Source organism: Onychomys torridus, chromosome 13, assembly GCF_903995425.1.
Source record: "Onychomys torridus chromosome 13, mOncTor1.1, whole genome shotgun sequence".
NCBI classification, from domain to species: Eukaryota; Metazoa; Chordata; class Mammalia; order Rodentia; family Cricetidae; genus Onychomys; species Onychomys torridus.
Window position 1 is genome coordinate 10,499,360 of NC_050455.1, and position 23,435 is coordinate 10,522,794.

The 23,435-nt window shown below is 41.3% G+C and overlaps 1 protein-coding gene across 1 annotated transcript; it reads left to right on the forward strand.

Annotated features, from left to right (window-relative positions):
* The first annotated feature begins 122 nt into the window (after positions 1-122).
* Positions 123-20,918, forward strand: Dsg3 (desmoglein 3). Its single transcript, XM_036205195.1, has 15 exons — positions 123-188; positions 852-983; positions 1,823-1,978; positions 2,377-2,521; positions 3,164-3,330; positions 4,142-4,270; positions 4,711-4,896; positions 7,369-7,640; positions 8,501-8,640; positions 10,562-10,789; positions 12,519-12,773; positions 15,689-15,834; positions 16,112-16,175; positions 18,560-18,789; positions 19,827-20,918. Exons 1-15 carry the CDS (start codon positions 123-125, stop codon positions 20,682-20,684), a joined length of 3,174 nt encoding a protein of 1,057 aa, XP_036061088.1. The 3' UTR covers positions 20,685-20,918.
* Positions 20,919-23,435: the final 2,517 nt, after the last annotated feature.

Consider the following 23,435-nt stretch of genomic DNA (forward strand, 5'->3'; position numbering starts at 1 on the left):
TTCTCCTGGTAGAATTTTACACTTTGGGATGCTTAAAAGCTAGAAACGAACTATAATCTGAGGAACAGAATGCATTGATAAGGATTATTAGCTTTATAGAACCACTTGTTTGAAGAACCCACATGGAGTTTGGTTCTATTTGTTGTCTACAGGTGCTGCTGCTGGTGCATGGGGAGCTGCATATAGAGGTAAAGTATGCAGCTTGTATCATTAAAATCAGAGTTTACTTTTGAAACTTAAAATTATATTGAGAAAAGTATTTAATTTAATTATTTGATAATTCAACTGTGAAAATATATAAAACTAAAATTCTAGCAAATAACCCAAAAATCTTTTAAAGTTATCTATAAATATTGTGATTATTATCTCATATGGTCTGGTTCATTTTATCTTATTCTCTATTGGATTCTTGGTTGGTTGCTTGCTTGCTTGCGGGGCTCTGTTATTTTAAGAACTAGTCTTTTGAGTTGTCCAGTCTAGCCTGGTACTCACTGTATAGACCAGGCAGGCTTTGAACTCCTGGCAATCTTCCTGCCTCACCCTCACTACTGCTTGTTTGCAGGCATGCACTACTCTGTCTGGTTCCTTTTCTTCTTATCTTAAATAAACAACACGTCAAATCTTATTATGGAGTATATCGGGGGAATCAAATATGATCAAATGGTAATATTAAATATCACATAGCCTTGTAACGACCTATTTAATGCTGCTTCTTGACCAAGTATCAGGTGAGCAAATGGTCATCAAAGTAGAAGGGTAAAGTTCCTTAGCGCAGGTATCTATCTTTGATCAATATTCAAAGCAAAGACTGGAGCCCATGGACGTGATAAAGTGGGTCTCTTTCAACACAGCCTGGAGGACAGCCCAGTGAAGACAGGACAGCAGTGCAACAGGCCAAAAAAAGGTACAAACGAGAATGGGTAAAATTCGCCAAGCCTTGCAGAGAAAGAGAAGACAACTCAAGAAGAAACCCAATTGCCAAGGTCAGTCATATTGACAGAAGCTGTGTGAGCCTTAGAATAAATGTATTGCATGCAAATTCAAGACAATACAATTCCACTCAGTTATATGTAGCCTGCAAAATCCACAGAACAACCACCTATTGTCTACAACAAAAACTATAATAATAGTAATGTTAAAAAAAAGATAGAGGTACGATAGCCTAGAGTTATAAAGTGGGATTAAGAAATATATTGGCTCATTTTAATATATAAGCAGATTCTGTGTATATCCAGATTCTATTAAACAAGGCTAAAAGTAGAGAGAGATGGCAATTACATGACTGGAGTAAACATTGCATTGACCGTGGATGGGTAACTACTGAGGCTGGACAGTGAGCTGTCTCGTGGGCATGGTACTATTCTCTCTGTTAAACAGCTTTAAAATCATAAAAATAAAAACCAAGTCATCTTCACACATACTTTGAACATCTGTTACCTTATTTTCTTTTGTTTCCTCTTCACTGTCATTTCTTCCAATTTAGAGAAGCATCCTTTTTTAGATGCTAAGTAAGAATTGAGCATCCAGAAGAAACTTTCTCACATCTAAACCCCCTTTGTTTTCTTACATTTTAACATTCCCACCACGGCGCCACAACCCAAACAGGCATTCAAAAGGGCTCATCATTCTTGGTCCATGCTGATGAGCAGAACAGCCGTATTTTATTTCTTATTCCCACTCTCCAGTAAATAAGTAGAGCAAGAATAAATGACACAGTAAAGGAAAGGGTGGACCAAGTGAACAGATGACTTGAGACCATGGAGGAGTCAGGAGAAGGCTCGTCAAGGGTCAGCTTGACATTTAAGCCATTTTTTTCTTACAGATCACTTCAGATTTCCAAGCAACCCAGAAAATTACCTACCGAATTTCTGGGGTGGGAATTGATCAGCCCCCTTTTGGGATTTTTGTTGTTGACCCAAACAATGGTGATATTAACATAACGGCCATAGTTGATCGTGAGGAGACCCCAAGCTTCCTGGTAAGTCCTCAATCAGGGTATTCTTCTCCTTGTACACTGTGATAAACAGCAGCTCTTCCCCAGGTAGGTTTGCAAGAGAAGGAATTACATGGATTAGTCTATCAACAAATAAAATCAATCCCTCTACTAAACCCTCCCACGCTGGTGTTTCATGTGCCTGGCATAATACACCCAGAGAGTGGGGGTGAGGGTGGGAACTTTCCAGAACTTCATCCTGCCGAAATGCAGCAGCTTGAAGGGAGGGCAGCTGGGCCAATGGCAGGAGTGGGAACCTTTTCCTTTGCCCACACTTTGGGGAAATGTTTTTCTTCTTTGTTCATTAAGTTCTGTAAATGCCAGCATTGGTCTAATTTATGAGTTTTAATAATATTCAAACTAACTCCATATTGTGTTTCTAGATCACATGCCGAGCTCTAAATGCCCTGGGGCAAGATGTAGAGAGACCACTCATATTAACAGTGAAAATTTTAGATGTCAACGACAATGCTCCGGTATTTTCACAAACCATATTCAATGGTGAAATTGAGGAAAACAGTGCTCCAAGTAAGTCTATTACAGTGGCAACTGCCTCTGATTCACGACTTTCAATTACATATACCATTATACCATTTTACAAACTATTCTGTTAGTTTGCTCAGTGGTTTGACAACAAAAAATTCATTATGATAGTCTCAGGTTTCCTTTCCAAATTTTGTAGTAACTCTTAGCAATTACCGTCAGAATTACATGTAGATTATAGTCATGTCACAAAGTTAGTATCTAGGTATACAACTTTGGTCTGGTCACAAACATGAGGAGGCCTCTTAGGCAGCCTGGATACATAAGCTCAATGTTTTTAAATTTTAAGGGAGAGAGACATATTCACACTATTTGGATGATATTTAAAATGAAACATGAAGGTACATCTATCTGGGGAAGAACTCCAGACAGAAGATAGCCCCACCCTCAACAAAGCTAAGGCTGAGGGAGCATTAGAAGGTTTGCCTGAAAGCCAACAAATTCTAGAAAAAGAGTAACAGTGACACACTTTTGGGTTTTTTGTTTGTTTGTTTGTTTGTTTGTTTAGCAAATAGGTAGCTTAAAAATTCTTTTTTAATGGAAATCAGTGCTAAAATATTTTGACTCTTCAATGTGAATGTGTTGTCGAACTTTATGTCGGCTTTGACAATTTTTCTATATTCCTAGATTCACTGATAATGATCCTAAATGCCACGGACGCAGATGAGCCAAACCACATGAACTCTAAAATTGCCTTCAAAATCATCTCCCAGGAGCCTGCAGGCATGCCCATGTTCCTAATCAGCAGGAACACTGGAGAAGTCCGCACTTTGACCAGCTCTCTTGATCGAGAGGTAAGACAAGTGACTTGGAAGCATAAAAAACAAAAACAAACTAACTAACTAACTAAAGGGTTTGATGGCTAGCAACCCAAGAGTGGTCCCTCTGTTTTGTCTGAGAATACAGAGAAGAGGGGAGAGCTCCCGGGCTTTGCCTGAGACAGTCTAGAGGAATTTGCCTCCATGGGTGTGATTCTGCTGTAGTAGAATGTGTACCTGTGAGAACAACCTGTCACACAACACCTCAAAGAGAATTGTGGAAGACACTTGCAGCAGACACTACACTGTGATCAACTCCTAAAGATTTAGGAGAAAATTCTAAGATGAAGAGATTTCTATCTGTCATAAAACTTTGATAGCATACCTTCTCTCTAGACATCTCTGTTTAATTTTATCTCTGCTTACAAAACACCAAAGAATCTTTTCTTCTCTCATCGTCTGCCACCACCACCATGTATCTCCACCAGAACAGGCTAGTCAGGTACATATTCCTTTCACACTGATGACTTTCCCAGTAGATTGCTAGGGGTATTACACAAGTTAGCTTCTTTTAGACAACCACATCACCTCTCATTCCTATATCCCAGTTTTTTGCTCTGAGTCCACAACACTACCTTCAGAATTTTATGGAACAGGAAGCTTCTGTAGCCCCTCAACCCTTCCAATCAGTCATCTGGAGCCACACCAGTCTTTCCCTGCCATGGACAAACTAACAGTGTGCGTGAGTCATGATTCATGATCTGAAATGTTTTCAGGAGACAACATTCACAATGGCCATTCATAACCTTTGACAATCGATCTTGGTTCTCCTTTTCTCTAAATTCAGCAAATCAGTAGCTACCGCCTGGTTGTGAGCGGCGCAGACAATGACGGAGCGGGACTATCGAGTCAGTGTGAATGTAGTATTAAAGTGAAAGACGTCAATGACAACTTCCCGGTGCTTAGAGACTCTCAGGTACATACATCCACTGGTCCTGGAAGAACCATTTTATATACTCTTAATAGTTTAGCATCCCAAGCCACTAATTGCATGTTTGTTGGTTATTAAATTTCCTACATTTTTCTACTTAAAAAATTAGCTTAAATATGATAATTAAGGAATTGGTGTGAAGTAACACATAGTTGGAGAAATAAAGATGAATACTATTTAAAATAAATATGACTCCTTTAGGTAAACCCTAGTGCTGAATCTTGAGTACTCATCTGGGGGTTCTAGCAGAGGAGCCGAAGACCATCCTCTTCAGTTGGAGGAAGGCTGACACAGTGCGGGTGGAGGGGCACACTGGCCAGCTCAGCCAGACACTCCTGGCAATGGACAGCGTGAAAGCAGTTCTGCAGCATGGTCCTCCTCACCACTCGCAGCACTGAATCTTAAATCCTGGGTTTCTCTTTCAGTATTCGGCACGTATTGAGGAAAACACTTTAAATTCTGAGTTACTCCGATTTCAAGTGACAGACTGGGATGAAGAATACACAGATAATTGGTTGGCTGTGTACTTCTTTACCTCTGGAAATGAGGGGAATTGGTTTGAAATTGAAACAGATCCCAGAACCAATGAAGGCATCCTGAAGGTGGTTAAGGTAAGGTCTAAGTTTCCTTAATGGGTAAAAACATTCTATAGTAACTCAAACTACTAGCTATACAGATAAATTGTGTCAATAAAGTGACCACTCTATTATTTAAAAAAAATACAAAACATAACAAAGTAGATAGCATTTATTTTACTTTCACCATAGTTATATTGCCTAAAGACAACTTCCCTTCCAAGTTTTCGTACTTTCTGTGTCACATACACACACATAGAGAGGGATGGGTGGAGTGGGGGCTGCATGCTTTCTGGACAGGGAAGCAAAGACGTTTCATCTATTAATCAAAATCACTGTCTGCAGTTGGATTGGAGTAGGGAAGAGATGAGAATGCATGGGATTGTGGCTTGGGAATTTGTCAACATGTTTAAATGCATTAGCTGATGTCAGCACAGCATTTCTCCAGGAAGTGGGAACATGACAGACCCCCCATCTGGAGTTATGTCAGGAAAGCCGTGCCTGGAAATAGTATATACCCGAACAAATAGCCACTCTGCTGACAGTCTTTGGCATCAAGTTTGGGAACATTCTGGAGCTTCTTTAACACCTAGGTCTGACATAGTAGTGGAGTGATAGTATTTCCTTAATTAAGAGACATCTGGATGATTTGCCAGCACTCCCTTGTTCCACATTTCACAGAGAGTGTGACAGCTTCTGAGCCTGCACGGACTTTGTTATAAATCTCAACATCAGCATGACTCCTTATCTAATATACTGGGGTCACTCAGTTTCCCAAACTCAACACCTGGCTGTTACCCTTGAACCCTGGCATTTCCTCACAGCAATCAGCCAGCCATCAAGTTCTGCCAGAAGCTACCTTCAAAGAATGGCTTTCCTCTGCCTTCTACCACTTCTCCTCTGCCTGGCCTTGGTCCGGTGAGGATTCTGTGGGGAAACCCTCATACTGTTGAGTCTTAGACTAATCAACACGATTCCAACATGCCATCCAGATGGATAGCCACCTACTCCAAAATGGAGTAGTAAGCCTTCCTCCTCACAACAGTGCCAGAGGCCCTACAGGCCAGCTCAGATCACCTTCGGCAACAGAGTACTTGAGAGTGCCTCTATCTTTCCCTGAATAACTGTATTGCATCCTTCAATGCTAAGCTCCGATCCAAACTCTCAGACACCTTTCCTAACTCACAATAGAAGCAGTTCCCTGCATCTACACAGCTCTATAATCTCTTTGTCTCTCCCTACACTTCCCCTTCCACTGGGAAACTCTGAGCCCTCAGAAGCAATCATTGTAGCTGACAGACACTCAAATCCAGATCCATTCCCTTAAAAATATTCTACTAGTAAATAGATAAAAACAAAAATTGGCATCTCCTAATCTAACATCCTGAAAAAAGAGGAAAAAATGTTAACCTTGGATTCCTTGGGACTTGATTTAATTAGAAAATCAAGCAGTTATAAGTAAAACTCTTAAAACTGGCTCTATGGGGGTTGGGGATTTAGCTCAGTGGTAGAGCACTTGCCTAGCAAGTGCAAGGCACTGGGTTCGAACCTCAGCTCAAAAAACAAACAAACAAAAAAAAAAAAACTGGCTCCATGAAGAGCAGGGTCAAGTGCTCACTGCTATAAAAAGACTTGGTTGGCCTTTTTGCCAACGAATATGTGATAGTTGGCCTTTAGACCTTGGGATTTTATTTATGTCAGAAAAGAATATACATGAATCTAATTTTATTAATAGCCAAGAATATACATGAATCTAATTTTATTAATAGCCAAGTTGCTGTTTATAAAAACATATCACCAGGCAGTGGTGGGCATGCCCTTAATCCCAGCACTCAGGCAGAGGCAAGCAGATCTCTGAGTTGGGGGCCAGCCTGGTCTATAAAGTGACAGCCAGAACTACATAGGGAAACCCTGTCTCAAAAACAAAGAATCAAAAAGTCTCATAGGACTTAATTCGTTCAGTCTCCTAACAACCTGGTGAGGTAAGGTTTGGTTTGAGATGTGAAAATGTTAAGGTCTGGGATGTGGCATAGTGGTAGGGTACTTGCCTTCCATTTGTAACATCCTGGGTTCCATTTCCAGTACTGAAAAGAATGTATTTTTTAAACAAGTTAATAAAATCTACGTAACATTTAGAAGCGAAAAGCTGAGGATCAGAGAAATCAAACCCCATGCTTTACAACACACAGATTCGGTTACAAACAAAACAGAATCAAGACTGGAGCCATGTTACCACCACAAACTAGGGATTCTTTAGGTTCTACTTCTCGGCCTAAAAGGAATTAATGATGTTTTGTTTATCTACAAAGGGGACACTTTTATAAACAGGTTACCAAAACAAGGTCTCATGAAAATAAGGCATTCTCTAGATGACATTATGATGACTTCTGAAACAATTTTTGCTCTTTAGAAATAGAAGGTCCTGTCCATGTCATGGTCTTCCAGACTGTGTTTGCTTTGTTGTGTCTTTTGTGACGTTTCCTCCTGTCTGATTTGGTTTCACTCCAGGCTCTGGATTATGAGCAAATGCAAAGCATGCAGTTTAGTATTGCTGTCAGAAACAAAGCTGAGTTCCACCAGTCAGTGATCTCTCAGTACCAAGTGCGGCCAACTCCAGTCATTATCCAAGTCACTAATGTCCGAGAAGGAATCTCATTCCGTCCTCCTTCCAAGATATTTACTGTGCCAAGGGGCGTAAGCACCAACAAACTGGCTGGTTATATCCTGGGAACATATCAAGCTACTGATGAGGACACTGGTAAAGCTGCCTCATCTGTCAGGTAAGATGGGCTTTACATCCTCTGAGTCCTTAGTGTGACTTTCGTCTATATACGATCACAACACATTGCTCCATCAACTAGTTGCCAAAAACAGAGCTACAAAAGGGGTGAAGTTGAGGGATCAATAACTCAAGAAGAGAGACACAGATAAATTATTAGAATATGTTGTGCCATGAGCAAAAATAGTTTGTAAACTAGTAGGAATTAAAAGAGGGATGCCTTAGCTCATATGAAAATCAGGAGAGAGCTTCACAGCTGAGTCTTGCAAAAGGTTAAAAGTTCACCAAAGGAGTGAGTTCTAGTGAGATAAGACACTATGGCTCAATTCAAGGCAAAGTCAGTAGCAGCTGAAGGGTTAAGCACCATACAGAGTAGCAGCCACAGTATGAAGACCAAAGGCACATGGTTTGTTTTACTTTGTTCTATTTTATTTTTCACAGCCAAAAACTGAGTAACCAGACTAATGCATACATAAGGATTGTGAAGGGTGGTTCACCTATGTCATGTGAATTTTCTGGTTTTTTTTTTTTTAACTTCTTTATTAGTTTATTTTATGTATATGGGTGTTTTACCTGCATGTGTACTTTTGTGTTTGTAGTTCCTCAAGGAGCCACAAGAGGGCATCAGATTCCCTGGAACTGGAGTTACAGGTGGTTGTGAGCTGCCATGTCGGTGCTGGGAACCAAATCTGGATCCCATATGAAAGCAACAATACTTGAGTACTGAGCCTTCTCTCCAGCACTCTGATATTGTTTATAAGTACATACACAGCATTTTAGATCATGCATAAATATATTGGCTGTATAATGAATAATACTCATTAAATAAATAATATTTTATATTTTTCTATTATAAAATAGATATGTCCTGGGTCGTAATGATGGTGGTTTGCTTGTGATTGATTCAAAAACTGCTGAGATCAAATTTGTCAAAAACATCGACCGAGATTCTACTTTCATAGTTAACAAGACAATCTCAGCTGAGGTTCTGGCCATAGATGGTAAGAAAGATATTTCCATGGTTTTGAATGATATATTTAAATTAACATTTTCTTCAGAGTAGATGTTCATAACTGCTTTACATATTTCCTTTATCATTAAAGATCATTATCTTAGGAGCTTTGGGCCTGAGTCTGAGACACCACACCTGAACCTAAGAGAATTTCCACTTACTAGTTTAGTTGTAACCCATGACTCTGGTCCCTTTGGTTTACTAGGGAGAAAGTGTGTGTGTGTGCATGTGTGTGGGTGCATGTGTGTGTGTGTGTGTGTGTGTGTGTGTGTGTGTGTGTTTGAGAGAGAGAGAGAGATGCATATTCATTCATATGTGTGTGCGAGTGCATGTACCCATGCATTTGTGGAGGCCAGGGGAAGATATTGAGTGTCCTGTTTCACATCGTGTGCCTTAGTCACTTGAGACAGGGTATCTGACTTAACCTGGAGCAATGCTGGCAGTCAGCGGGTCCACAAGACTGAGTTGCAGATCCATACACAGCAGCCCCGGCTTTTTACACAGTGCTAAGGGCCCAAACTTCGGTCCTCATGCTTAGACATCAAGTGTTCTCACCCTCTGCGCATCTCCCTAGCCCCAGGAGGAGGTTTTTGACTTACAAAAATAACTGAATTTTAGAGGACCAGAAAAAAATCCCTACAGATAGTCAATAACAAATCTGCTCCAAATGTAAGCTCACATTGTGAGTTTCCTACAGATAGTCAATAACAAATCCGCTCCAAATGTAAGCTCACATTGTGAGTTTCCTACAGAGAACCTGTAAACTCTCATCATTAAACACAAAATTTCCTCTCCTGAGATGTTTTAAAATAATATTCATAGAATGTGTGTGTTTGCCGATCTATAAAATTAATTTAGACTCAGTGTAGTAAACATCAAAAATGTTAACATTTGGAAAAACCACCCCTAACACAAAAATGACAGAACTCATTCATCATCTCACCACGGAAGAGCTTTATTTTGCTGCTTGGTAGTCAACATTAATTGTTTGTTTGTTTGTTATTTGTTTGTTTGTTTACAATAGGGCCTGACTAAATGGACCTGGCCCTGTGGCTCACTATGTGGAGCAGGCTAGACTCAAACTCATAGAGATCCACATGCCTCTGCTCCTAAGTGCTTGGGATTAAAAAGCCATATGCCACCACCCACACTGACTTTAGTAAACTTTTAAGTCTTAGTAATAAATATAATTATTTATTCCAAATACTAAGGCTCAAAGTGCAGAAGCAAGAATCTTTTATCTCCTGGTTACAAATGTAACCACAGCTTTTCCAGCTATTTTATTGATTTCATTTGTAATTAATGAATTAATTACATTGATTTCAAGAATATTTGACTAGTACTAATGCTGGAGACACCAGGCAACTCAGCAAGTTTAAATTGGTCTTCTAAGCTGCAGAAATAGGTTGATGTCTTTTTACTCCTGGTAATAACAAACACACCTTTCATGAGAAGTTACCCTAACTTGGCAGTAAGAAAGAAATAGAAAAGTTGCTTTTGTAAGTTAGGTGCAGTGGGTCACCTATTATCCCAGCTACTCAGAGGCTGAGGCAGGAGTTCACAGCCAGCCTGAGCAACCTAGAGTGACTCTTTCTCAAAAAAAAAAAAAAGAAAGAAAGAAAGAGAGAGAGGGGGGGAGGGAGGAAGGAGAGAGAAAAGAAAGTTGAGGAAGGGAGGAAACCAGAGAAAAAGGAAGGTGAAAGGCTAGACAAAAGGTGTGGAGTAGAGCAGGAAGGAGAAAGGGGAGGGGAGGGAGTCAGCACAACAACAAGAGAGAGACAGAGACAGACAGAGACAGACAGAGACAGACAGAGACACAGAGACAGACAGAGACAGAAAAAGAGATGGGAGTGTGGAGGGTCATTTTTTTGTACAAATTTACTCTCTGTTTTTCTTTATTCTTCTCACAGAAAACACTGGTAAGACGTCTACAGGCACAGTGCTTGTGGAAGTGCCCAGTTTTAGTGAAAACTGTCCATCAGTTGTCCTCGAGAAGGAAGAGATCTGCAGTTCCTCACCGTCTGTGCTCCTCTCGGTGAGAACCCTGGAGAGGGGCAGATACACTGGCCCCTATACAGTGTCGCTGGAGGAGCAGCCACTGAAACTGCCGGTCATGTGGAACATCAAAACGGTGAACGGTGAGTCAGAGGAAGCTGGCTTCCATGGCTAAGCTGCTGCAGCTTTGTGTATCCAGAGGAACATGAGCCCCTCTGACAGAGGTCCTTCCTAAGAAAAACTGAAAACATTCATTTGAAACCAAGATATGAGCCTGGTCTCTGCTGAAGGGAAGAGAAATTATATGAATTCTAGCACCATTTACTGTTTTCTACATTTGTTAGTATCGTTGTTTGAGATAGGGTCTCTGTGTGCAGCCCAGCCAGGACTGGAGCTTGCCAGGTAAGAGGCAACCTTGAGAGCGTGATAGACTGACATCTGCAAACCCACTGGTCAATGAAAAAAAGGAATCATTTCCTCTTAAAGCATATCATGTCTATTATATATTTCTGTGTTTCTGAAAGTCCCATAGACAATAGAAATCTCCTCCCTTTCTGGACTGTATAGTGATCAAGCCACTGCTAATCCTCTGTGAACACCCTTTCCTTTATTGTTTTCTGTATAAATCTTGCTTCCTTTCATGGATGTATTCCATGGTATCCCGCAGTCATACATTAGTCATGACCTCAGACACCAAAGAAATTTTGCTCTGCATGACCTTTCACCCTTGGCATTCTGATCTTATTTAAAGGAATAGCTCCAAACTTTACGTGTACCATCAGTCTCCAAATGAGTTTACCAAATAGACACATGGTCAATGAAGAGACAGCTGGGAATATCGCTCAGTGATACTGCACATGCCTAGCATTCACAAGGTCTCAGGGTCAATTCTTGGGGGTGGCAGCATGGGGGTAATTGCATTGAGTCGGGTTGGACAATGCAAACTGGGTAGCCATGGCACAATGTCAAGGGCATTGTGGGTTCCAGAATGATTCAAACACTACAAAACTGCCAGAGTCCCCACTTAGAAAGAAGTGGTATAGAAATGGGGAACCAAGAACAAATGTTGTTCAGTTGTCTAATAGGCAATGGACCCCACCACTAGAGACCCTATCACCCAGGCCCTCAGCTCTGGGGATAAGCAAGTGGAGTAGATGAGAAAGCACCCCCAAAGCTTAAACTAGATTTCAGTGAGTCAGACATGGGATCAGAGTTTGAAGGCATACATGAGTGCCTGTAATCACTGGTGCAGATACATACAGGAGTGGGTAAGTTCTGGTCAGAGATATGACATTGTGATACCCCTTCTAACACCATCTTCAGTGGGAAAAGCAATATAGGGCTAGGTTCTTGTGGAGAACCATGGCCTTCTCAGGCTGCAGCAGAGAAGGACAAGAAGAGGACACCAGAAGGGTCCAACTTTTTGGCTTCTCAGGGATCCATTGGATGTAGAATTGCCTTGGACCACTTAGGGATGTCAAACGCACAACCTTGCTGTTTATTTTCCCGACACTGGGTTTCATGGCACAATACTATGAAGTTGTCTTCTAAGGACTTCAAGAACTGAGCAACCAGGCTATAAAAACAAACAAAAAACCCACCTTTTGTGTTTAATTAGCTTTTACAATTTTGTGTTGGACTGCATCTGTAGCTATTTTGGGCCACATATGACCAACATGCCATGGATTGGACACTCCTGGTAAGCAAACTGACCCCACCAAACCTCTTGTACCACTCAGCACTGCTCCAACCACACCAGCCCTGCTATGTGTGACCATGATTTCAAAGACAATCCTAGCACCATTATCAAAAACAAGAAGTTGTGAGAGCAAATGATGCCTAGCCTCACGGGTGATTTGTGCTTTTTTGTAGCTACCTCAGCACATCTACAAGCCCAACAGCAGGTGTCTCCAGGAGTGTACAGTGTCCCAGTCGTCGTGAAGGACAATGAGGGCAGGCAGTGTGACACCCCAGAGATCCTGACTCTGACAGTGTGTCAGTGTGATGACCGGAACATGTGCAGATCTCCTATCCCAAGCAGAGAACCTATTTTATACAGGGAGTCATCCTGGGGGCTGGGGCCTGCTGCCATCGGATTGATCCTGCTAGGACTCCTGATGTTGCTGTGTGAGTACGCCAGTGTGCCCTTCGGAGTCCATGGCAGTGACCTCATTTACAAGAGCCATTGTGCTCATTTGCATAATGTGAGAAGTGTCATTCTCTAATCACTTAACTGGTAAAACTGAAGGAAACTGCTAGAAAAATCTGAAATGTGTTTATCTTATCACTTAGCAACAATTTAAATACAGCAAAGGAAGTCATATATGCAAAAATTTAAAAAAAAAAAAAACAGAGCTGAGGAGATGGCTCAGTCAGTAAAGTGTTTGCCTCACAAGTCTGAGGACCCGAGTTCAATCCCAGCGTCCACCTAAAAAGCCAGGTGCAATAGCAAATGCTTGTAATCCCAGCCATCGCAGGATGGGAGGAGAGACACACTGATTCCTAGAACTCACTGGCCAGCTAGCCTAGCTTATTTAGCAAAGCTTGGGCGATTGAGAGACCCTGTCCCAAACAGAAAGAGGAAGACCCCCAAGGAATGACATTCAAAATTGACCTCTGGCCTCCATAAGCACACTCATACAGGTGTGTGACCATAAGCACATTCCACACACACAGGGGATGGGGGACAAGACTGAGCAAAAGAAATTATAAAGATGCTCTACATTCAGTCAATTATATTCAGAGTCAAATCATGCCTTTATTTATAAGCGTGAATAAAGCATGACTTTCTAAAATGTACATACACATGTCAGATCCACATCCTAGTCTTATGAACCCTAAAATAAAAGAATGCTGGTCAAATAGCTTTAGAGAGGTCATCTAGGATCCATATTAACAGAACTTGAGCACTGAGAATTTACTCAGAACATAGATTGCCCCTCATGTGCACCCCTTTAAAATGTTCATGCCTGGGCTGCAGCAATGGTTCAGCAGTTAGGAGGACTCAAAAGGACCTGGCTTAGATTCCTAGCTCCCACACGGTGCCTCAAATCACCCATAACTCCCAGACACTCATGTAGAACATACTCAAACATATAAAATACATCTTTAAAAACTTTTTAATGCTCACATATAATAGTGAAGACATTTAGGGAAATTACATGCCTGACTGTCTTTTAATAAATGTGCATTTTATTTTATTCAATAGATAGGTTTCTGGGAATTTTCATTCTAATCAAAATCTCATTAATCAAATGATGCTCTGAATATGAAAGTTCTATACTTTCAGGACTTTGAAAGGAGTTAGATAAACTATTTTTAATAAATTCACAATAATTCCTTAGTTTACTACTGAATCATAAAATAATAATAGTAAAACAAATTTTCATGATGTATATGTATATTCTACTTCAACTGTCTTTAGAAATATGATTTTTGGGGTAGATGGGTGGCTCAGTGGTCAAGAGCACAGAGCTCTTATAGAAGAGCTAAGTTCAGTTCCCAACACACACTTTGGAGGACTCACAACTCCCCATAACTCCAGCTCCAGGGGGTCCAATGCCCTCTTCTTGCCTTCAGAGACATGTATATACTTACACACAAACATACACATGTGAACAGAATTAAAAATGAAATATTTTAAAGAAAATACAAATAAATACAATTCATATAAGCATTGTATTAAAATTTAATATACTGTATGAATTGCACCCCATCTGTTTTATAACTTGACCGAATTTTATGCTAATATATGACTGGTCTAATTTCCATAATTATGTAGTTCATTCTAGCAACACTAGCAGGTCTTCATCACTGTCTTCTCCCTTTATCAGACAACCATGATGAAGGCAGTTCCCCTTTGAATGGATGACTTAGAAAGAGAAATATCATGTCATACTCAGGATCACAGAGCTGAAAAGCAGTGCCTCCAAAATTCAAACCCTAGAAGTCTGATTTAGAGGCTCCTCCAAGGAGCTACTTCTAAGTGGACAGCTCAAGCATAAGGGTTCATGTGGCCTTGATAGTTTGGAGATGGAGAGGAGGCATTGACATCAGAGTACAATAAACACCTGCTTTCTAAAATAAGTGCTTCTGGAGCTAGAGAGATGGGTCAGTAGCTAAGAGCCCTGGCTGCTCTTCCAGAGGACCAGGATTTGGATTGTAGCACCCACATGGCAGCCAATAGCTGCCTGTAACTCCAGTTCTAGGGAATCTGACACTTTCTTCCAGTGTCTGTATGCACCAGGCAGGCACATGGTGCACAGACAAAGACACAGACACAGCATGCATGCAAATGAAGTCAACATTTTTAAATGAATATCTCTTGGTCCATTATCAGAAAGAATGATCCAATGGCTGGAAGATCTTCCAAGCTAAGGATTCTCAATTCACAATTAAAAGTGCAGTTATAGGGCCTGGGGAAATGGCTCTGAGATTAAGAGCACAGGCTCTGCAGGAATCCAAGTTCCAATTCCCAGCACTGCACACCTCCAGTCCTCACATGCATCTCTCTCTCTCTCTCTCTCTCTCTCTCTCTCTCTCTCTCTCTCTCTCTCTCTCTCTCTCTCTCTCTCTCTCTCTCACACACACACACACACACACTGCACTGACAACCATTGATTAAACTGTCTTTAGTTGCTAGAGTGCTGAAGTATTATGAAAATTACCTAAAAATCTTAGCTGTGGAGGTATTATATTGTGTATATATGTACCAGACACACTGGATACACTGGATACTCAACATGTACAAACAAATACAGTAATTAGTAGTAGTAGCAGTAGTAGTAATATGTTATGGAAAGGAACTGAGAAACTGAACAAACCTTCCAAGAAATGGTCTGGCCTCCTTCAGTTCATGATCACTGGAAAATTACTGTGTTTCACTTACAAAATTATATTCTGTAGACACTAATTTTGCTTTCATTAAATATATTCCTTTAATGTTTGAGTTATTGTATTGGCTTTGTAACACTTTTGACAATTGCCATGTCATATAGTTTCCAATGGACTCAAGCGTTCTCTATTTCCTTGTTCCTGCCTAGTGGCCCCACTTCTGCTGCTGACTTGTGACTGTGGGGCGGGTCCCATGGGAGGAGGAGCCGCGACAGGTGGCTTTATCCCTGTGCCTGACGGTTCAGAAGGAACTATCCATCAGTGGGGAATCGAAGGAGCCCAGCCTGAAGACAAGGTGAGGATCCGGTTTGTAAACAGTTACTGCAGTCATGTAGCAGGAAACAGTTTCTATTGAAACAGGAAAGGGGAACAGAGGAATATCAGGAGACATCTTGATCCTCAGTGGAGAATTGAGACTGTCAGGGACAGGACTTTTTAGGACTCCAACTTTACAGAAGTCATCTTCTAAAAAGAGTCATTCCTAGAAGAATTGTACTGTTAGCACTTACAAGGGGCCACAGTTCACCCGTATTGCTCTGAAATACATGTTTATCTTGTAACATAATTTGCAGGAAATCACAAGTATTTGTGTGCCTCCTACCACAACCAATGGGGCAGATTTTATGGAAAGTTCTGGTGAGTAAACATCCAATTTGTTTGTTTACATATTTGTACTGGGATTCAAACTCAGGGCTTCATGCATGCTAAGCAAGTGTTTTCACTGAGCTAGAGCCCCTGTCCTTTTTCATGTTTTCTGGTTTTTGGTTGTTTTTTTTTTTTTTAATTTTTGTCTTTCTTTCTTTTCCTTTTTTTTTTTCTGAGACAGGGTTTCCCTGTGTGGCTTTGCGCCTTTCCTGGAACTCAACCTATAGCCCAGGCTGGCCTCGAACTCACAGAGATCCACCTGCCTCTGCCTCCCGAGTGCTGGGGTTAAAGGCATGTGCCACCACCGCCTGGCTCATTTTCTGTTTTTTTTTAAGACAGGGTCTCACTAATTTCCCGGGTAGGCCTTGAACTTGAAATCCTCCTGCCTCAGCCTCCTGAGTAGCTGAAATTTCCTTTTGAAATACATCTTTGAAAGCTAGTCAAAATTAAGAAATGATCAATAATTGCATCTGCATGTACATAAGAAATATCATCACTGAGATTAGAAGCTGGCTTTGTATTTCTTTGTGGTTTAGCCAATTCCATGGCATTGGTCTGCCCTCCATGAGTTAATTCACTCTGACTTTACTGTTTTGAAAAATCTAAAGTTTTTTTTTTTTTTTTGCTTTTTCCAAACTTTAATGAATTAAAGTAACTATAGATCTCAGTCAACTAATTACTAACTTTAAAGTACTTTTAACTTATTATCTAATTTTTTTAGAGGTATTTTGCCTGCATGTATATATATGCACCATGTGCATGCCTGCTGCCCACAGAGGTCAAAAGAGGGTATAGGATCCCCTGGAACTGGGGTTACAATTGGCTGTGAGCCGCTATATGGGTATTGGTAACTGAACCTGTCTTTTAGAAGAACAGCCAGAGTCCTTAACCTCTAAGCAATCTCTCCAACCGCTAATTAATAACTTTTAATTAGGAAATATTTTACAGGGATAGAAAACTGTAAATGAAAATGTAAGCAGTAGCCGTGCCCACCACCAACTCTGTCTATTGCTGGCTCAGGTGGGGTCATGCTTACCCATCAAGTCTCATGTGTGCGTATGTGTGTCTGCACATTTGCAGCTCTGTCCCTCTTCCTGGTGTGACAGCATCAACTGTGTCCTGATTTGAGTTCAGTTACTAGCTCTGTACAGTCACCATGGGGCATGAAGCCTAAAGCAGGCATTTAGGTGGATCTGTTATTTCCTTGGATATACCAAGGGACAATTTTAATCATGTTGTCTCATTCCCAGAAGTACACTATAAACTAGCAATAATTAAGACCTGGCACTCACAGGAATTTTATTCTTAATTCTATAGTTAACAAGAATCTACACAAATTATCTTCAGCTATGTGAAAGCCTTTAATAGCTTCTCAAATACTTGCTTCTCCCATTATGATTATAGAGCAAACACTAAACTCAGAATTGTCCGTAAAATACAACTCATGATGAGCTGGAGGGTTGGTTAGGTGGTTTAGAGTGCTGTCTGATCCTCCAAAGAATTGGGAATCAATGCCCGGTATCCACACTGGGTAGTTAATAAACACCTGTAAACTCCAGTTGCAGGGGCTCTGATGTCCTGTGATGATTTCTGTGAACACCCATACATGTGTCCATATTCACACACATACATAAATAAAAAGTAAAAAAAAAAATTAAATAATCTATCAATGCATAAGATGAAAGAAATAGGAAACACAACCATAATTCTTTAAATTTCCCTTGGACATTGTCTGTCACTTTACAAGGTCACATCATGGAGACTCTCCTCATTTCCCATACTGAAATCATATGACTCTTTGATTGCAATGTCCTTGTACCTGAGAACACATGAGGTCAGAAGCTGTCCATGGCTGATCACCGACTACTGAGTCTTTTCACTTTTTTGTTTCTGGCTCCTGCCACTGAGAGTCTGTTCCCCTGTACTCTTCTTTAATTGACATGTGTTCATGGCTTTTCCACCTGCCCACGCCCCTCCACTTGTTACTCTCACATAAACCTGGAATATCCTGACCCCAGTCACATCATTGTACTTTCCCTGACATTGCTGTTGCTTTACATGGCAACTGTCCATCAAAGATGAAAGAATTTTAGGGACTGAAAAGAGAGCTCAGTCAGTCAAGGGTTTGCTATTCCAGAGTGAGGCCCTGAATCCATGAAAAAGCTAAGCATGGTGGCCCATGCCAGGGAGACAGCCTAACTGAATCAGCAAGTTCTAGACCAGTGAGAGACCCTGACTCAAAAAAGAGGGAGGGTACCCTGCAGAATAACACCCAAAATTGACTTCTGACTTCCACAGGCACACATGTGCACACATATCACATGGGCATGCACACACAGCTCGAAGTATTTCAGAACTCTCCCTTCTGTCTTCAGAAGTTTGTACAAACACGTACGCTGGCGGGACTGTGGCGGAAGGTGCTTCAGGAATGGAAATGACGACTAAGCTGGGAGTAGCTACTGGCTCAGGAGCTGCAGCAGCGCTCGGCCCCTGTTCCTTGGGTCATTCAGGGACCATGAGAACGAGGCACTCCACTGGAGGGACCTTGAAGGACTATGTTGCTGCACCAGTGAACATGACTTTCCTAGGTTCCTACTTTTCTCAGGTAACGGGGGAGCCACCTGACAGGCTGGGTAATTCCCTTTACATAGGAAATCCAGTTGCTTGATTGTAGACGTTAGTTTTGAGATTCATTTTTTTTAAATGGAGGAAAGAAAAGCTTCCTCTTGTCAAAATAAATCAGGTAATCATGGTGGCTGTCAAAATTGAGCCACTAGTTCGAACTCAGAAGCCAAGCTGATGAGGACGAAGTTAGCACAAAGTCCCGCTGGGGTGACAACTGTCTCAGTGCATGCTGGGAAAGCTGCCCCTTCCCCAGCACACACACACACAAATGGAACAGCCCAGTGATAGACTCCAGGCAGCATTTACAGTTGCTATGGAGACTGAAACCCAGATAAAATCAGAACTAAAAGATAAGCCTAGGCGAGACTCTTCGGTGGAATGTCAGCCATATTGCCAATTCCCCAAACAGGAGTGTTAATTAAAGAGCATTTCCTGAAGCCAGACTCAGAAAGACTGGCATCATGCTTTCTCTAATATGTGGAGTCTAGGTTTATTTTTATCTATATATGAAAGCAGAGGGGACTACTTGGAAGGGAAGGAGAAGAATGGGGCGGCATGGGATAGTAAATGGAAGAAAAGCTATCCCGTGTTTTCTCTCTATCCCATGTTTTCTCTCATTTGCAAATGTCTGTATTTAACTATGTATGTGTATATAACACATGAAAGCTGAGGAGAGGCTATTTGGGGAAAGGAAAATGGCTAGCAGGAAGGAGAGGAAGAGCAAGAATGGGTAAAGGAGGGTCTAAATATGAGCAAAGATCAAGGATATGTATTTATGAGAATGTCACTAACCTATTATATTGATCACTAACTAAAAACATACTAACAATAAAAATAAATGAAAACATTTTAGCTATCTAGAGGAAAAAATAATCAAATTTTAAAAATGAAGAACATTTTCATCACCAGTGTGGATTACCTAATTGAGGGGGGGGAGGTCCACACTCCAGGCTTGGGCTTTATAAATAGATCCGATGGTCTTTGTAAGGTCCATTTCTCCTCTTTCTCCATCTTTAGAAATCATTCGCCTATGCCGAGGAAGAGGATGAACGGGAAGTGAATGACTGTTTGCTGATCTATGATGATGAAGGCGAGGATGCTGCCCCCCATTCGCCTACGCTCAGCTCCTGCAGCTTTATTGCGGATGACCTGGATGACAGCTTCTTGGATTCCCTTGGCCCCAAATTTAAAAAGCTTGCAGAGATCTGTCTCGGTATTGATGATGAAGCCAAGCAGGAAAAGCCAGGCTCTAAAGACAGGGGTTCTGGGGCAGACGTTTGTGCTCGCTCTACGGAAGTCCTTCAGTCAGGTTCTAGCAGGTACCAAACTGTACCTGGCAGTGTGGATCAGTCGGGTTCTCAAAGGTACCAGACTCTGCCCAGCAGTCTGGAGGTCCCTCAGTCAGGTTCTAGCAGGCACCAAACTCTGTCTGGCGGTCTGGAGGTCCCTCAGTCAGGTTCTCAAAGGTACCAGACTCTGCCCGGCAGTCTGGAGGTCCCTCAGTCAGGTTCTAGCAGGCACCAAACTCTGTCTGGCGGTCTGGAGGTGCCTCAGTCGGGTTCTCAAAGGTACCAGACTCTGCCTGGCAGTCAAGTTTCTTCTGTTTTGTCCCCTTCCGGGTCTGTTCTCCCTGCCATTGCCATCCCTGACCCTCTACAGCTTGGTAACTACTTGCTCACAGAAACTCACACAACTTCAGGTTCCTTTGTGCAGCCTGCCGCTGCCACTGTTGACCCACATCTCACCCAGAACGTCACGGTAACAGAAAGGGTGATCTGCCCGCTTCCTGGTGTCTCTGGCAGCATAGTGGCTCCCACAGAGCTGCGAGGCTCATACAGTATGCTCTATACAAAAGAAACCTGTTCCCATCTATGACCTAAGCAAACCAGAAAAACCATGCAGCCAAATTTGGATATTTCTACCCAAATATCTTTTTTTTTAAATCTAGCAAAGCTCATGGTGTTGGACTAACTTGGCTCTTATTAGATAATCTCTGACCAGGATTATAATTCAAATACTCGGATTCATATACCAAAGCTGGGTATGCTGTCGTTTCTAATTCTCTGATTTTTTTTTCAAGCAGGAGTAAACCTGTATATTCACACACACACACACACACACACACACACACACACACACACACACACACACAAAGATGATCTTAAGGTATTAGATAGGGAGGGTTCCTAAGCATCTTCAAATTCTGTTCTATCAACCACAAAGGAAGACGCTATCGCCTTAAAACACAATGTGGGTTAGGAGACGGGCTTCCTTCTTGGAGTTCAGGTTCCTGTCTCTGTCTCCTTTTCTGGTGCCATTAATAAGGATATGAAAGTATTATTAATAACAATGGGAATTTGAGGTGCATGATGAAGATTTCAGGGCAGCTTGGAACAAAGGTAATGGATGCAGCTGAGTGATTCTGTCTTCTTGGTGAGAGAACTCAGAACATATCTTTTGCTCAAGCCCAGGGCTGTGGGTGAATATGTTTAAATGGTCACATCTATATTCTTTGTATATTCACAATAAGACAGTTTTAAAATACAAATAGCATAGAACATGTAAGAAAGTTTAGTGTGGTGTAAATAATACTCCGTGTGTATTTTGAGCTAACCCAAGACAAGGCAATTTCATGCAGAAAACATGAGCTCCCTCATAGACACTCCTTAAAAGCTGATCCTGTGTCACTCTTTCAAAGAGAAGTCCTTATTGTAAGTTCCAGCGAGAAGGAATGACTCACAGAAGATGTGCAGTGAGGTTTGCTTCATTAACAATGTCAAGCAGGGTTTGTGGGAATAGAAAGCATGGCTTCTAAGCAAAAAGGGCTGTAAATTAAAATAACATGTAGTAAAATGTGTGAATGTGTATCGCTTTAGGAAAGCAATGAAATCATTTTCAAGTGAAAAAGAAAACTGAATAGCTGTAGCGATTTACTGCTGAGTGTGAGGATGTTATGTGAGTGAATGTTCAGAGCAGTGGTTCTCAGCCTTCCTAACACTGCGACCCTTTACTACAGCTCCTCCTGTTGTGGTGACCCCAAGTGTAAAATTATTTTCACTGCTACTTTGTAACTGTGATTTTGCTACTGTTATGAATTATAATGTAAATATCTGATATGAATGATATCTGATATGCAAGCCCTGTAAAAGGCTCATTCAGCATCCGCCCCCCCAGGATCCGACCCACAGGTTGAGAACCACTGGTTTAAACGTTATTTCATGAGAGTAGATCTACCAGTAATGCAGTTCTTCCAGACTTTTCTGGTTACTCATGACCCCACCCGCCGTTCAGCCCACAAAAAACACCCTACCTTACCTGCTTCTCAACATTAGTGTCCTAGCCAAGTCTTTCCAAGGCCATTGTCCAGCTCAGTTATTTTGAATTGTATGAAAAATAGGTCTTTTGATTTTCCTTTCTGGGTTTTTATTTTTGTTGTCGATGTTAGTTTTTGCTGGTTGGTTTTGTTTTGGTTTGTTTTTGTTTCTATTTTGAGGCAGAGTCTTGCTGTAGCTAAGCAGTTCTGGAACCTGCTACATACATACTCATGTTAGCCTTGAACTTGTGATCCTCCTGATAACCTCTTAAGTGCTGAGATTGTAAGCATGAGGCACCATATACAGCGGAACTTTTTTCATAATAAAAGCTTTAAAACGTTTTCCAGACACTGAATATTAATCAATTACATTTTAATCCTAAAAGTAAATACAGTCTAAGGATCTTGAGGGTGAAGCAAACACCTAAATGTCACCATCCCTAGTACCTGTCCCTTTTGCTGGTATTGTGACTACCAGGAATGACGTAGGAGGACAGACAGTCTGAGAAGCTTAAGCAACCTAAGTTTCCAAGACAAGGCTTTCAGCATGCCCACCCCTCGCTTCTGTGCAGACGCTGATCTGTGCCTTTTTCATGAGTGCTAAACTAACAATAAGAACAGTCCTTACTCAATGTGCAAAGGTGGACTCAGGTTTCCCAGAGCATTTTAACGTTAGCTCTTAAACCCAACTTAACAAACGGGAATTTGGAGCTAGGCATGGTGGCCCACACCTATAATCCAGCACTTGGGAGATGGAAGCCGGAAAATCAAAAGTTCAAAGTCATCCTCAGCCACATAGCTAGCCTGGCTGCAAGAGACTTTGTCTCAAACAAAAGGTTAGAAAAATAACCTCAAAAATGGATATCTGGCTGCATTATTAAAATGCAGAGGAAACCAGGTCACATTGGTAAAGTTTATATAGATGAAAATCTAAAGGTTTTTTTTAAGTTTGAAAATGTATTCATCTTTGGAATGACCTAGAAGTCCTCTTCATTTGTAACAATGTATCATATTTTTTATTAAAAATAAAAATTGTTTTAAGCAGAAACTCTAAGTGTCCTTTGACTTCGTATATTGTGCATTTTGAGCAGCACATAATGAAACACGTGGCAGGGCTAGGGACCTGGCTGAGTGAAGGTACTTGCAGTCACTCATGACAACATGAGTTTGATTCCTGGGATCTACATGGTGGAAGGAAAGAACCAACTTCCCAAAGGTGTCCTCTGACCTCTACATGCACACTCTGGCACGGATGCCCCAACACATAATAAATCAACAAAGAAATAAACAAACAAAGCAAATGATGTAACATT